This window comes from Ovis aries, chromosome 15, assembly GCF_016772045.2.
Source record: "Ovis aries strain OAR_USU_Benz2616 breed Rambouillet chromosome 15, ARS-UI_Ramb_v3.0, whole genome shotgun sequence".
NCBI classification, from domain to species: Eukaryota; Metazoa; Chordata; class Mammalia; order Artiodactyla; family Bovidae; genus Ovis; species Ovis aries.
In genome coordinates, this window is record NC_056068.1 from 35,107,224 (window position 1) to 35,123,861 (window position 16,638).

General features: G+C 37.8%; 1 protein-coding gene across 1 annotated transcript in view; it reads left to right on the forward strand.

The window, feature by feature from the left end:
- The window catches only part of PIK3C2A (phosphatidylinositol-4-phosphate 3-kinase catalytic subunit type 2 alpha), a 79,972-nt gene that overhangs the window by 26,205 nt on the left and 37,129 nt on the right, over positions 1-16,638 (forward strand). The window contains exons 8-12 of the mRNA XM_004016121.6: positions 9,893-10,036; positions 11,377-11,425; positions 11,506-11,716; positions 14,177-14,299; positions 15,365-15,532. Coding sequence (XP_004016170.2) covers positions 9,893-10,036; positions 11,377-11,425; positions 11,506-11,716; positions 14,177-14,299; positions 15,365-15,532 — 695 coding nt within the window. The remainder of the gene's footprint in view (positions 1-9,892; positions 10,037-11,376; positions 11,426-11,505; positions 11,717-14,176; positions 14,300-15,364; positions 15,533-16,638) is intronic.

The following is a 16,638-nucleotide window of genomic DNA, read 5'->3' on the forward strand; positions in this document are numbered from 1 at the left end:
AGGGCACTTTTCCAGTCAACTTGAGAGTTCAAGGAAGAGGCCTCTAAGAAAGGATGTTGCCAAGTCTTAAATGGTGTGAGTTAGCTAGAAGATAGTTGGAAAGGGCATGTGAACAAAAGTATATAGGTGTGAAACATATGGGGAAGTATAAGCACTTATCTAATACAGAGTATGAAGTGAAGATTGAAAGATGACATTGGAGATAGGTCAGTATAAATTACCACCCTGTAATCCATATTATGTTTTACGTTATTCTCCAGATCAGGGGGCTGTGTACAGTCCACTTCGAATTCTTGTAAATAAAAATTTGGCGGGGCACAGCCACATCCATTTGTTTACATGTTTTCTATGACTGCATCTGTGCTCTAATACTCAAGTTGAGTAGTTGGGACAGAGACCATATGCCCTGCAAAGCCCAAACAAGTTACTATTTTCATTTTATAGGAAATGTTTGCTGACCCCTTCTGTAATCATTTAAGGTGTTATTTAAGGTGTTTTAAGCTAAGGGTAGGAAGTGGAGTAGGGTAGAGTGGTTGACTTGTTTAATCTTGAACTTTGAAGTCCCTCTGCCTAAACAAAGTTAAATTTAGGGTTGCCAGGATTGGTCTCAGGGACACTGCTTAGGCAAGACTTTTTATAGGTCTAGGTAAAAGACAGGCTTCCCTGGTGGCTCAGTGGTAAAGAGTCCACCTGCCAATGCAGGAGATGTCGATTCAGTCCCTGGGTCAGGAAGATCCGCTGGAGAAGAAAATGGCAACCCACTCCAGTATTCTTGCTTGAGACATCCTATGGACAGAAGGGCCTGGTAGGCTGTAGTCCGTGGGGTCATGAAAGAGTCGGACATGACTTAGCGACTAAACAACAACAGCAGGTAATATATAATGAGTATGGTGACAGTAAAGAGAAGGGACTGATGAACGATATTTAGGAGATAAAATTGGTTAGATTTTGATAGATAATGAGATATAAGTGAAGAAGAAATAGTGTAGGATGACTTCCAGATTTCTAGCTACTAGTAAATATTTTTTATCAGTATATAATTATGTCAATTTATTTAATAGATATTTACTGAATTCTCTCTCAAGTCACTGTTGTAGGTGCTGAGCATATAACAGTGGACGAAAGAAACTGTAATCCTTGCCCTTTAGAGAATTTACATTCTAGTTAGAGGAAACAAAAGTTTAGTAATAAACTGGCAAGGTATATATCAGGTGGTAAGTGCTATTAGAGAAAAATAAATGGGGAGGGTAATATTGCAGTTTCAAATAAGATAATCAGAGAAGGGCTCATTGAGAAAACGAATTTGAGTAAATTACCGGAGAAGAGAGGAAGAAGCTACCTGGTTATCTGGGGAAAGGGTATGTCTGGTATGTAGAAGGTCTGCCAGGCTAGACTAGAATGAGCAGAGGGGCAAGAGTAGAACCAAATCAGTGAGGAGAGAGAATGATGGCTTAGACCAGAGTGATAGTAGTAAAAGTGATGAAAAGTTAATGCTTGGAAGATTTACCAAAAGATTGGATGTAGAACATGAGAGAGAGAAATGCGTAACTTCAGTATTTTCTACCTGGGCGTTTTGAGTGAGAGGTAGAAAACTGAGAGAGCAGGTTTATGGGGAAGATCTGAACTCGGTTTGGACACTGTGTTTGAGATGACTGTTATTCATCCAAATAGTGATATTGAATAGATAGATGGATATGAATCTGGAATTTAATGTAGGAGATCCAGGCTGGCGATAATAAACTGGGGAATCATCAGAATATAAATATTTTGCAGCCCTAAAACTGGATGCTGGGAGCGATTGGGGACAGGAGGAAAAGGGGACGACAGAGGATAAGATGGCTGGATGGTATCACCGACTTGATGGACGTGAGTTTAAGTGAACTCCGGGAGATGATGATGGACAGGGAGGCCTGGCGTGCTGTGATTCATGGGATCACAAAGAGCTGGACATGACTGAGCGACTGAACTGAACTGAAAACTGGATAAGATCACCAAGAAAACCATTGCAGGCAGAGCAAAAGAAGTTTAAGGACAGAGCCATGGGTGTATCTTCCATCTTAGAAGAAAACAAGAAGTCCACATTCCTCTGTAGCAGTCACCCAGCTTAGCAAACCTCTTGAAAGTTAATCTGTTTTTTCTCCTTACACTTCCTCTCTTCTCATTTTCTTGTGTACCCACTCCAATCAAGCTTTCATTCTCAACAGTTCTCTGAAACTGCACTTAAGATCATCAAGGGCTTCAAGGGTCACAGTTCCAGTAATGAGTTCCTAGTCTGTCTTTTTCTCTACTGTTCTATAGTATAGAATTGATTGTTTCTTCCTTCTTGAAATACTCGTATGGCTTCTGGGATATCACATTCTTGGTTCTCCTACTTCCAGTGTCTGCTCTGTTTTCACTCATACTTGTGGCTTTGTGATCTCCTTATCTTCCTGACCTCTAAACATTAGAATGCCTGGGGCTCTCAGTTCTAGGACCTCTTTTTTTCTCTGTATTCCCACTGTAGGTGATCTTTTTTAATCTGTAGGTGATCTTTTTAGGCTTCCCTAGTGGCTCAGACGGAAAGAATCCACCTCCGTTCTGTCAGTTCAGTCGCTCAGTTGTGTCTGACTCTTTGCCACCCCATGAATCGCTGCATGCCAGGCCTCCCTGTCCATAACGAACTCCCGGAGTTTACCCAAACTCATGTCCATCGAGTTGGTGATGCCATCCATCCATCTCATCCTCTGTCGTCCCTTCTCCTCCTGCCCCCAATCCCTCCCAGCATCAGAGTCTTTTCCAATGAGTCAACTCTTTGCATGAGGTAGCCAAAGTATTGGAGTTTCAGCTTTAGCATCAGTCCTTCCAATGAACACCCAGAACTGATCTCCTTTAGGATGGACTGGTTGGACCTCTTTGCAGTCCAAGGGGCTCTCAAGAGTCTTCTCCAACACCGCAGTTCAAAAGCATCAATTCTTCAGCACTTAGCTTTCTTCACAGTCCAACTCTCACATCCATACATGACTACTGGAAAAACCATAGTCTTGATGGACCTTTGTTGGCAAAGTAATGTCTCTGCTTTTGAATATGCTATCTAGGTTGGTCATAACTTTGCTTCCAAGGAGTAAGTGTCCTTTCATTTCGTCACTGCAATCATCATCTGCAGTGATTTTCGGAGCCCCAAAAAATAAAGTCTGACACTATTTCCACTGTTTCCCAGGAAGTGATGGGACTAGATGCCATGATCTTCGTTTTCTGAATGTTGAGCTTTAAGCCAACTTTTTCACTCTCCACTTTGACTTTCATCAAGAGGCTTTTGAGTTCCTCTTCGCTTTCTGCCATAAGGGTGGTGTCATCTGCATCTCTGAGGTTATTGATACTTCTCCCGGCAATCTTGATTCCAGCTTGTGCTTCTTCCACCCCAGTGTTTCTCATGATGTAGTCTGTATACAAGTTAAATAAGCAGGGTGACAATATATAGCCTTGACATACTCCTTTTTCTATTTGGAACCAGTCTGTTGTTCCGTGTCCAATTCTAACTGTTGCTTCCTGACCTGCATACAGGTTTCTCAGGAGGCAGGTCAGGTGGTCTGGTATTCCCATCTCTTTTAGAATTTTCCCCAGTTTATTGTGATCCACACAGTCGAAGACTTTGGCATAGTCAATAAAGCAGAAATAGATGTTTTTCTGAAACTCTCTTGCTTTTTCAGTGATCCAGCGGATGTTGGCAATTTGATCTCTAGTTCCTCTGCCTTTTCTAAAACCAGCTTAAATATCTGGAAGTTCATGGTTCACGTATTACGGATGCCTGGCTTGGAGAATTTTGAGCATTACTTCACTAGCGTGTGAGATGAGTGCAGTTGTGCAGTAGTTTGAGCATTCTTTGGTATTGCCTTTCTTTGGGATTGGAATGGAAACTGACCTTTTCCAGTCCTGTGGCCACTGCTGTGTTTTCCAGATTTGCTGGCATATTGAGTGCAGCACTTTCATAGCATCATCTTTCAGGATTACCCTAGGGGCTTCCCTAGTGGCTCAGTTGTAAAGAATCCACCTAGAATGCAGGAGACCTGGGCTTGATCCCTGGGTTGGGAAGATCCCCTGGAGGAAGGACCGTCTACCCTCTCCAGTACTCTTGGCTGGAGAATCCCATGGACAGAGGGGCCTGGTGGGCTACAGTCCACGGGGTCGCAAAGAGTTGGACACGACTGAGCAACTAACACTTAAATACCCTACCTAGGTTGATCATCACTTCAGATTCAGATGTCTGATACTTAACTTTTTATATAAATGTCTAACATCTCAAGTTTAACATGTATAAAACCATGTTTTTATGCTACCCTTTATATCTATTCATCAGTCTTCCCCTTCTTAATAAAATGGCCACTCTGTCCTTCCATTTGCTCAGGCCAAAACTTTGGAGTCATTTTTGATTTCCCAAGAAAAAGATATTTCACATCTTACATTTCTCTCAACTTTACCTCAGAAATACATTTAGAATGTGACAGTTCTCCACTACCAGACCTATATTCCTTGTTAACCACAAGAGTTAACAGCAATTGCCTGCTGGTCTTCCAACTTCTGCCTGTTCTTCTGTAGCCTGTCTTCAATAGGCAATCAAAATTATATTTTAAAAACAAATCACTAAATGCAGTGTGGTATCCTGGATTGTATCATGGAAGAGGAGAAATACATTTGGAAACATTGGTAAAATCTGAATAAAGTCTGTTGTTTAGGTAATAATAATGTAGTGAGTGTTAATGTCTTTGTTTTGACAAATTTAACATGGTTATATAAGAAGTTACTTAACCAGTTTCCTTTAATGTTGAATGAGAACTTTCTCGACTATTCTTGTAAATCTAAAATTGTTCCAAAATAAAAAAATTATTTTTAAAAATGAATACAAGCACAGAAAGCAAATGTAAAATGAGAGAAAATCAAAACCAAAAAATGGTTGTTTGAAAAGATTAATCAAATTTATAAACCCTTAAGAATATTAAATCATGCCACTATTTTGTTTAATATGCTGTTTACCATCTCAGTGAAATTTAAATCTTAATTATGGTTTCAAGGTGGCTCAGATGGTAAAGACCCAGGTTCGATCCCTGGGTTGGGAAGATCTTCTGGAGAAGGAAATGGCAACCCACTCCAGAATTCCTGCCTGGAGAATCCCAGGGACAGAGGAGCCTGGTAGGCTACAGTCCGTGGGGTCGCAAAGAGTTGGACGACTGAGTCACTTCACTTCACTTCACTTCACACATTCTGAGCTCTCTGATGGCTTCCTACCCCTTTCTTTAAATGTGTGTGTGTGTGTGTGTTTTCTTTTCCTTTTTCCTTTTTAGACTGGAGTGGGGTTGCCATTTCCTCCTCCAGGGGATCTTCCCAACCCAGGGATCAAACCTGCATCACCTGGAATACCCTAAAAAGTGTTTTTTAAAAAATATATTTTATTTATTTGGCAGCACCAGATCTTAGTTGCAGCATATTACATGTTTTTTAGCTGAGGCAGGCAGGATCTAGTTCCCTAGCAGGAAATGAACCTACACCCCATGCATCCCTGCTTTGGAGCCTGATGTCTTAGCTGCTGGACCACCGGGAAAGTCCCTTCTACCCCTTTTCTTCCTTTGTTCTAGTTGACCTGCAGGTATGCTTCCCAGCTGGGACCTTTGTACTTGTTCCTTCTTCTTTTAATGCTTCTTTAATGCTTAACTTATTCTTTCAGTTCCTTAGGATCTGTGCTCTGATGTCTAATCAGAAAGCTCTTCACTCACCATCTAATTGGAAATAGCAACTCTCTATCATATCTATTCCCCATATTTTATATTGCTTTATTGAGATACAATTTATGGATCATAATATTTATCCATTTAATGTGTACAATTCAGTGATTATTTTAGCAGATGAATCAGTTCAGTTCCGTTCAGATGCTCAGTTGTGTCTGACTCTTTGCGACCCCACAGATTGCAGCACGCCAGGCCTCCCTGCATCACCAACTGCCAGAGTTCACTCAAACTCACGTCCATCAAGTCGGTGATGCCATTCAGCCATCTCATCCTCTGTCGTCCCCTTCTCCTCCTGCCCTCAATCCCTCCAAGCATCAGGGTCTTTTCCAATGAGTTAACTCTTCACATGAGGTGGCCAAATATTGGAGTTTCAGCTTTAGCATCAGTCCTTCCAATGAACACCCAGGACTGATCTCCTTTAGGATGGACTGGTTGGACTTCCTTGCAGTCCAAGGGACTCTTAAGATAGAGTTGTATAATTGTCATTACAGTGGAGTTTTAGAACATAAGTTTTCATGTGCTTCTTTCCACTCATTCCCCCATTCCCATCCTCAGCCCGAGACAACTGCTAATCTGGTTCCTATCTCAATAGATTTGCCTTTAATGGAGATTTCCTGTAAATGGAATCATACCCTGTGTAATCCTTTATATCTGATTTCTTTTATATATCATAGTGGTTTTTTTTAAATTGAAGGATAATTGCTTTATAATATTGTGTTAGTTTCTGCTGTACAACAGTGTGAATCAGCTGAAAGTATACATATCCTCTTCCTCATGAGCCTCCTTCCCCTTTCCATCCTACCCATCTAGGTCATCATGGAGCACTGAGCCAAACTCCCTGTGTTAGACAGCAGCTTCCCACTAGCTAACTGTTTTATACCTACCATACTGTCTTAAGCTTTGTTTGTGTAATGTGTATCCATTGTTTTGTTTTGTTTTATTGCTGAATCCTTCTGTTGTTTGGCTATACCATGTTTTATTTATCTAGTCACCCAGTAACTGACATCTTTAACTGTACTTTTTGCTTTTATTTTTTAAAACTGTTTATTTAATTTTTGGTTGCTTTGCTTGGGCTTTCTCTAGTTTTGGTGAGTGGGGGCTACTCTCTAGTTCTGGTGCTTGGGCTTCTGATTGCAGTGGCCTCTCTTGTTTTGGGGTACAGGATCTAAGCACATGGGCTTCAGTAGCTGTGGCACGCTCGCTGGCTTAGTTGCTCTGCAGCATATGGAGTCTTCCTGGACCAGGCAGATGAACTCGTGTACCCTGCATTGGGAGGCAGATTCTTATCCACTGTACTACCAGGGAAGCCCCTATTTGCAGTTTTTGATTATTATGAATAATGCTGCTATAAACATTCATGTGTAAGTCTGTGTAGATGTATGTTTTAATTTCTCTTTAGGCAGGTTTATGGAAGGGATCAGGGAATTGCAAAAGTTTTGATTCCTCCTGGTCTTAGTTTTCTAGGGATAAGATGTTAATTTATTTCACTAAAATGAAGCTAAATATTTTGGGGTAAGGAATAATGGTTTAGCTTCATACTCTAAGGGAAATAGGAAATAAAGCTGACCAAGCGCTTGTAAAAGGAATGTTAAGTGGCATGCAGATGCCTGCTGAAATCTGAGATGATTTGATCTTTAGGATTGTGAGCTATTCTGTAGATATAGATGCTGCCTGGTAGAAAAAGTAGAGAGGTCTCTGAGCTCAGAGAGTAGATTTGGTCAGAATGAGAGTGTGTGGGCTGGAAGCAAAGGAGACTGTGATCAGAATATGATACTGTTGTTAAGATTCTGATAGGGCACACAGTTTGGGGGTTGAAAATGTTGTGAATTTGCCACATGGACAGTTAACTGAGGCGTCTTTTAGGGTATAGGATAGAAAGTCAGATAAATGTCCAGAGCAAAAATAAGGCAAATAGTAGAGGAAATAATCACATGCCAGTAGCAAGGCAGATCAGTCAGTCACGGGCTAAGTCATGCAACAGAAACTATAGTAGATTTTTGAACAGGGAAACTTAAAGAATTGTTAATTAATAAAAGGTAGTTAATTACTATAAGGAATAAAAGAGGGCTAAAGCAGGAGTTGCATATTAATGCCAAATCTGGCCATTAACCCAGTTTCGTAAATAAAGTTTTATTGGAACACAGCCATGCTCATTAATTTATATATTAGAAAGTGAAAGTGAAGTCGCTCAGTTGTGTCTGACTCTTTGCAACCCCATGGACTGTAGCCGACCAGGCTCCTCAGTCCATGGGATTTTCCAGGCAAGAATACTGGAGTGAGTTGCCATTTCCTTCTGCAGGAGATCTTCCCGACCCAGGGATTGAACCCAGGTCTCCCATATTGTAGGCAGATGTTTTACAGTCTGGGCCACCAGGGCCTCAATTTATATATTACCTATGTCTGTTTTCATGCAGAGTTGAATTGTGACAGACTGTTTGGCCTACAAAACCTAAAACATTTGCTCTCAGGTCTTAAAATAGTGCCATCCTTGCTCTAAGAGGTCCAGAAGTAACAGGTGCCAGGTGCAAAGAAGCAGTCATCAAGTACAGGTTGAGGAACAGTGGATAGTGAAGGAACTTTGAGGATTTATGATAGAGCCTCTTCCCCAACCCCAGGCTGAAATTCAGCCTCTTTGCAGTGGGTATGGCTGTGTTGCCTATGGCAAAGAAACTTGTTAGTGCCTCACATGGGAAGAGCGTGGCCTGAGGGTGCAGCTGGAGCTGATCTTTGAGGACCACTGGGCTTCCATACTGAATTTTAAAACGGAGGACTGGAACCCTGATGAAAATATCTTCCTGCTGCTCTTGCCTTTGAGTGTCCTTTCACTGCTCTCTAGTCACAACACCTAACATTGTGCTGGCTGGCAAGGAGAATTGTTTATAAGGTCTAGTTCTAGAATTACAAAGTAGAGCAAAGGGTAGATTTGGAATTGGTGCACAATAAATTGATAACTGCCACATAAAAATGATGGAGAATAGTATAGGAGAATGACATGAGCCTCAGAGGTTTTTGCATGAAAGTGGAAGAATAAAAGAAAGTAGAAACACACGGAAGCCTTCTGGATCTGAGGACTGCAAGGTAATTAGGTATTTGAGAAAATGAGGCAGTTTCATTTAAGCATGCACACAAAGAGAACATTTAGTGTAGCCAAACCCCAAAGCTGGAAAATTTTAAATTTTTAAGGGATTGTACAGTACTGAGTTTCAGTCCTTTCTAGCAGTACTTGGCATTTAAGTTTGGCATAAATATTTTATGAATTAATTCATTATATAAAAATGTTTCTTAATGAGATGTACTCTAAAACGATGGGGTAGTGGAGAGGATTTTTAAATCATCCTCATCATGTAAATTATTTTATAATGTATTTGTACATGTATAATAGTACTTTTGATTCACGGTAAAATGGACTGTGGTTGAATAGTAAGGAAGGATTTTGCTTACAAGTGTTTTCATCAGATAAAACTTAGAAAGTGAATGTTGTATAGATTTAAATGTTGCTGAAAGTTGACTCACTTTTAGTAACTGTGATCTTTTAGTAACTTTTAGTAACTCTAATCTCATTAGAGATTGGGCACAAATTAATTGGTCTCTGTGTGGGTTTTGTTTTTGTTTTTGTTTTTTTTTTTTCTGGTCTCTGGTTTTTGATACCAAAATTTTGCAGGAGAGTGAGAACTGTTTTTAGTGTGGAAATTATTCCCAAATGAAAATTTAAAAGATGACTCAAGGTTTTTAATTATTTCAGTATTTGTTAGTAATTTATTGCTTTTGCTTCTGATTCTAATGAGAAATTAAAAGGGAATTGCATGTGAACAATTGTATCAGGCAAAGTGAAAATTAACCAGGCCTGCTTTTTCCTACTTCAAAGTAAAATATGTAATTGGCACTTCCCTGACAGTTCAGTGGTTAAGACTCAGTGCTTCCACTGCAGGGGTGTGGGATCCCTGGAGGGGGGAGGGGGTGAAAACAAAGTTAATTATGTAATTGAAAAGCTATCTTGTTTCTTTTCTTTTTCATTGTAAAAACGTAAAGGATACCTGTTCTTAGGCACATCTAAAATGTTTGCTTTTTCCCTCATCCCTAAAATTGATCCTCAAAATTCCACATACTTATGTTTATTTTACTTTTTATTTTTAAAGAATCAGCACAGAGCAGTAGATCAAGTAATTAAAGCTGTAAGAAAAATTTGTGGTGCTTTAGATGGTGTGGAGACTCTTGCCATTACAGAATCGGTAAAGAAGCTAAAGAGAGCAGTAAATCTTCCAAGGAGTAGAAGTGCTGAAGTGAGTATTTTTTAGTAGTTAGCATTTTATCACATGCAAATGTGTACATAAGTGAGCATCTGTCATTTAAACTGGAAAATTTTTGCTTCTGCTAGACAAAATGTTACCATTTTAACTCTAGCTTTTACTTTTGAGCTGATTTGGTCACTTATTTGGTAAGGTGAGGGAATCTCCAAGAGGAGATGGACAGCCTTGAAGAACTTTGTGAGAGTTGACATTGAATAAATGGATATCCAGCTGAACTTTTTGTGTGTAGAGGAGAAACTCTTGCAAAAATGAGTTGGTCGAAGATTTTAAGATAATACTGCCCTTGAAGGAGCTGAATATTAATAGCTAACATTTCTCCCTCTGGATGAAAATGTCCATGGTTGTCAATGGGGAAGTTCTGCTTTGGAGTAAACCTCCTTCCTATTGGAAAGACCCAGAAGTCTCAGTAATAGTGACTTAGATTGCCTCAGAAGCAACCAGATTAGGAGCCCTCACTTGATATCACACTGTTGCATTTAGTAAAAGTCCTCCGTGTGGTATTTTCCACGGGGATTTAATTAACTGTTCAGAGGGATGTTCATAGCTCTGATTGGAAGGATGAAAGAAGGATCACAAGACATGATAAATTTCAAGAAAGGAAAAGTTATGTTGATGGTATGTTCTTCAACAAATGTCTGGGAAATAGCTCAATCCATTTATTGTCTCAAAGACCCTATCCATATGGTATACAGAAATATGAGTCTCTCGTGTTTTGTTAGTTTGTTCTTATTATATGCTTGTCTTTTAGAAATTAAAAAAACACCTGGAATCATTTGGAGGCGATAAAATGCCATGGTCCTAATGCTGTCTGAGGCTTCTATTCATTATATTCATTTGCTGGGTAAATGAGCAGAGAATAGGAGACTAACTCAGTTCAAATAATTATAAGAGCTGTTTTTGAGACACTAAATGGTAATAAGTAGATTTCCAGTTTCTTTAAGGATATGCTTATGCTAATCGTAGAGCAAGTAATGAAAATGAAATACTGTATTAATATATTTACCACATTTGAGTTTCAAATATTAATTACCAAAAAATGGTTTGATGAGACAGATTTTGCTGAGTTTATTTTGCAGTACTTTTCATTTATTGCAAGATTTTCTTGATATTGAAAGTATCTTTTTATTTGGTTTGGGGCATTCACTTTCTTTTTGCATTCTTTTTTATTGTTTTATTAATTCTTCAGACACTTGGGAAGTTTCTCCAGTGAAGGATTTCTTTGGTATAGAGTTTAATAAGTATTAAAATTAAAAGTAAACATTTTATATTCCATCATGAGTGATTTTCTGACTAATTTGTATGTGTGTAAGCAGGTGACTTCACTGTCTGGAGTAGGAGACATTAACAGGAGTTCAAGTAGGGGTATGTATTTAAGTTCCTTAAATTTTAGGAGTAATTGTTGCTTTTGCAGATAATTATATTAACAATTTCTTTAAATCTAGGCTCACTGAATCCTGAAAATCCTTTTCAAGTAAGCATGGACCAGTTAACTGCAGCAGTTTATGATCTTCTCAGACTCCATGCAAATTCTGGTAGAGGTTCTGTAGATTGTGCCCAAAGTAACAGGAGCATTAAGGAAGCATGGACTACAACAGAACAGCTCCAGTTTACAATTTTTGCTGCACATGGTATTTCAAGTAACTGGGTATCAAAGTAAGTAGCCATTTAGAAGAAGATATGTACCACTTTACCTGGAGGCTAATAAAACCTTGTAAAACATCAGCATCCACTGTTACCTTGGTCTTTAAATGGATACTCGATCCATCAAATACCTTCGTGTTTTTTCTAAGAATTACAGAGATGTTTGATGCTGTTAGTAAATATTACTATCACTCCCACTACATGCAGAAAAAGCAGGAAAATATGTTTAAACTAACAAGGGCAAATGTTAATAAATTAGTTAATTTATGACTGATGTTTCTGGCTTGCCTTTAGAACCAGGGTGGTGGGACTAGACGTTTTTAGCACATTTATTTTTTCTCTTTAGTAGTTTTTACAGTTTACTCTTGTTAGACTTTGAAGTCTACAAGGGCATATTTCTTTTGTTGAATTTTTAATATGCGTTTTTCTTTTGATTTTTTTTTTTTTTTTTTTTTTTGGTCAATAACAAAAAGTTTGCCACCTCCAGCTTATCTGGAAATGACCAGTATAAACTGAAAAGTCCAAATTGAATATATTTAATGAAATAATTTTTATAATAGTTTAATGCTATAAAATAAAGCCAAGTTGTTGCTGTTGTTCAGTTGCTAAGTCATCTCTGACTCTTTTCGACCGCATAGACTGCAGCATGTTAGGCTTCCTATCCTTCAGTATCTCCTGGAGTTTTCTCAGATTCGTGTCCATTGAGTCAATGACACTATCTAACCATCTCATCCTCTGCCGCTCTCTTCTCCTTTTGCCTTCAATCTTTGCCAGCATCAGGGTTTTTTCCAGTGAGTCAGTTCTATGCACCCGGTAGCCAAAATATTGGAGCTTCAGCTTCAACATCAGTCCTTCCAATGAATATTCAGGGTTAATTTCCTTTAGGATTGACTGGTTTGATCTCCTTGCTGTCCAAGAGACCCTCAAGAATCTTCTCCAGCACCACAATTCAAAGGCATCAATTCTTCAGCACTCAGCCTTTATGGTCCAATTCTCACATCCATACATGACTACTACTGCTACTACTACCAGCCTAGTTATGAGATACCAAATGTAAATGCTGCTTTAGAACATAAACTGAACATTAGATACTATATAATATAATGACTTGAAAGTGGTATATTAATTCATTCAATAAATATTTACTGAACACCATCTGTGGGCAGTGTTCTTAGTACTAGGGACTCGGCAGTTAAAAAGGCAGCAGAAAATCTTTGCCCTCTTGGAACTTGCATTTTGATGGGTACTATTGCTGTCTTAAGGTATTTCATTCTTTTAAATAGTTACAAGGATAATATTATCCATATTCTTCATACAAAAAAATGTATATACACAAATTTAGGGACACTAATGAGAACAAATACTCAGCAGAAGACAATGCAGTGATAATTAAAATGAATGTTTTTTTCCCCCTGTGCTGTACAGCTTTTGGGATCTCAGTTCCCAGACCAGGGATTGAACCCAGGCAGTGGTAATGAAAGCCCGTATTTGAAACTACTAGGCCACCAGGGAACTCCCAATACAATGCTGATTTTAAAAGAGGTTGAAAAAAGCAATCAAATAGCTACGTGAACTAGTGAGATTAGATTTGAAATATATTTTGAATGATAAACAGATTGTATGAACAAAATGGATGAACAAAATGTTTAAGTAAGTTAGAATACTAGCAGTAAATTAGAATACTAGTAGAATACAGTTTTATTGAACCTGAAACTCCCTACAAGATTGCCTGACTGTATATTACCCAGCTCAGTAATTGTGGCAGTTAGGGACTAAATCATTGCTTTCCATGAAAGATTACAGTAGCATCTGTCCCCATGGATGGTGCTGCTGCAGCTAAGTCGCATCAGTTGTGTCCGACTCTGTGTGACCCCACAGATGGCAGCCCACCAGGCTCCTCTGTCCCTGGGATTCTCCAGGCAAGAATACTGGAGTGGGTTGCCATTTCCTTCTCATGGATGGAACCCTCCTAATCAGGAAGATCAGCTCAGTGCAGCTCAGGCCCATGCACCATTAATATGGTAAACTGACTCTACTTCAGTGGCTCACCAAAGGAAAATGGCACCTAGGGAACATAAATGCTTATATTGTTACCTCCTAGAATGAATATACCTAGAATATACCTAATGAGGAATTATTCAGTGTCATTTAACTAAAATTTAATGCTGGTAACTAACTGTTACCAAATGAAGATAAATTCTCCAGTTGGTATCAGTATAGCTCCTTTAGACTGACACCTGGGAATACATGTTCCCTTTGTATTCCCTCTGCTCTGCCTCTGTTTTTGTAGGATTTGCAATAGTTAAATTTTAGATGTTTTTCCAAAAATTCACTGATATAGTAACCAAATTATTTTAGATAATAGTCACTTAGGGAAGAATGGCTAATGATATATATATATATATATATTTGGTTAGTTAACTCATTTGTGTTGTCAAATAAAAATTAAATTAAACCCTTTTATTTTCTCAGTTATGAAAAATACTACTTGGTATGTTCCCTGACTTACAATGGAAAGGATCTTTTTAAACCTATTCAATCAAAGAAGGTTGGCACTTATAAGAACTTCTTCTATCTTATTAAATGGGATGAACTGTAAGTGAGATTTTGGCTTTTTATTCTTTCAGTATGTCCTGTTCTTTACCTTTTTCCATGTATGCTTCCAGCTTTCATTTTTAATTACAATTTCCATTAAGATTAATTAAATTCTTACTGATACCTTAAAGATTCTTCTAGATACAAATTTATAGAATGGACTGAAGGTCTCATTTAAAATCTGAAATACTCTTGAATATTCATATTGTTAAATTACAGAACCATGCCATCAATTCTTCCTAGCCTTTGTTGAGTTAAAGTCATGTGTAATTCTGGTGTTTTATAATATTGCTTTAGTTTAGTATTTATTCTGTAACAATGTATTTAGGAAGCCTAGTTCTTGGTTAACAGATTTTAAAAATTATCTTCAATCCATGTACAAGATGATATTTTGAACTTATTATTTTTAAAATATTATCTGTAAACTAAGGGAATGCTTTCATTATTTAGACAAATAGGCAATTGCAAAACTTTATTCTGCATTTATTAAATAGTTTCCTATTTTTCTTTTTTTAATTACAAAAGTAGCACATGTTTGTGAAAATAGTCAAATAATAATAAAAATGCATATAGGGTGAAAAATGTCATTTTACTTCCAGCAGTTAACCATCTCATGACTCCTCGGAGTGACCACTCTTGACCTCATGTGTCCTTTCAGATCTTATTTAAAAAAGAAGCACCAGTAAACGTATATGTCTGTCTGTGCATGTATGTGCACACAGACATCTAGAGCCAGAAACACTTATGAACATTCATCTAGCTTTTCCTAAAAGAAATAAAGATGATGGTTATCTTGCCTAAAAATTGACATTGCAAGTCTTAAATAAAAGGATTAACAAATTTTTGAAGAGGGAAATGTTATATGTTTGAAATTTTAATGAAATTTAGTTAAGATTTTTTAGTATTTGTTAGCCAAGCTTGCTACTTACTTACATAAAGTTTACTCAGAATTAAAGATTATTTGAAGAATCAAATAAAATGCCTAAAATTGTCAGTTTCATTAAAGGGTTAAACTTCATATTCAATCTAATTTGTTTTTTCTATTAATACATTTCCCCCCCATAGAATCATTTTTCCCATCCAGATATCACAATTGCCGTTAGAATCACTTCTTCACCTTACTCTTTTTGGAATTTTAAATCAGAGCAGTGGAAGTTCTCCTGATTCTAATAAGCAGAGAAAAGGGCCAGAAGCTTTGGGCAAAGTTTCTTTACCTCTTTTTGACTTTAAACGGTAAGTGTTACTGAGTTGTAATGGTGAGTTACTGTGAACACCCCTGCAGTATCAGTATTGGCTAGAGAATGGAATGGGGAAAACTGACATTCATGATGAGATAATGAGTTGTCACCATTTCCCAGTGTGATTAAAAGAGGTCATTTCAAAGATACAGAGAAAACCAAAATTGTTCTGCTGTCATTTGAACATATCTATATGGGTTTTCAAAGGATTGTTTGCTGCTCACTGTTCCAGAAGAAAAGCAGCAGCCAATTCATTCTTTTTTTTTTTTTCCAATTCATTCTGTAATTGTCATTTATGAAAAGCATTATATTATTGACATAATATTCATGGTCTTAGACATTCTTTGATTAAAACAACAAAACTCATTTTCCATCTTCTCATCCTTTCCCCATCCTCCTCCTTTTTGAGTGTACAGCTGCATATTATTCCCTTCTCTTTACCTGACTGATCTCCCCTTACTGTTATGGGCCCCTGGCCTTTAATCTTCAGAAGTCCCGCATGTATGCAAAACTTACTGATCCTTAGGGTAAAAGAAATTCCTTTTGAGCTTTGTGTCTACTAATAGCCTTTGGGATAGTATAATCTACCTGGCTTTTCAGCTGACTGTTTTGATTATGTTTTAAGTAATAATATGTTCCTTGAGACCATGAAGTGTCTTCTAAAATGAAAAGAATGAAAAGAATGAAAATGAAAAGAAAAGAAAAATCATTGACTAAGTTTGGGATGCTTGATATAGAACATGGTAACATTTTGGAGAGTGATAATGGACATTATCATATTAGAGTATCTAAGTTCTGTAATCAAGCTACTGTGTTTAATAATAATATTACTGTAATAACAAACACATAGCATGCACTCTGTGCAAGCTATTAGTCTGAATGCTGTATACATAGCCTTATATACCTCAGAACAACCCTATGAAGGTAGGTATTATTATCCCTTTTTACAGGGGGGAAATCAAAGTGGTTTGCCCTTGGGCACTTAGTTAATAAATGGTAGAACCGAGTTTGAATCTAGGGAATCTGGCCTCAGGATCTGCATTCTCAACATTAACCTATATTGCTATTCTCAGATTTATTTGATACCATGATACTTGTTTT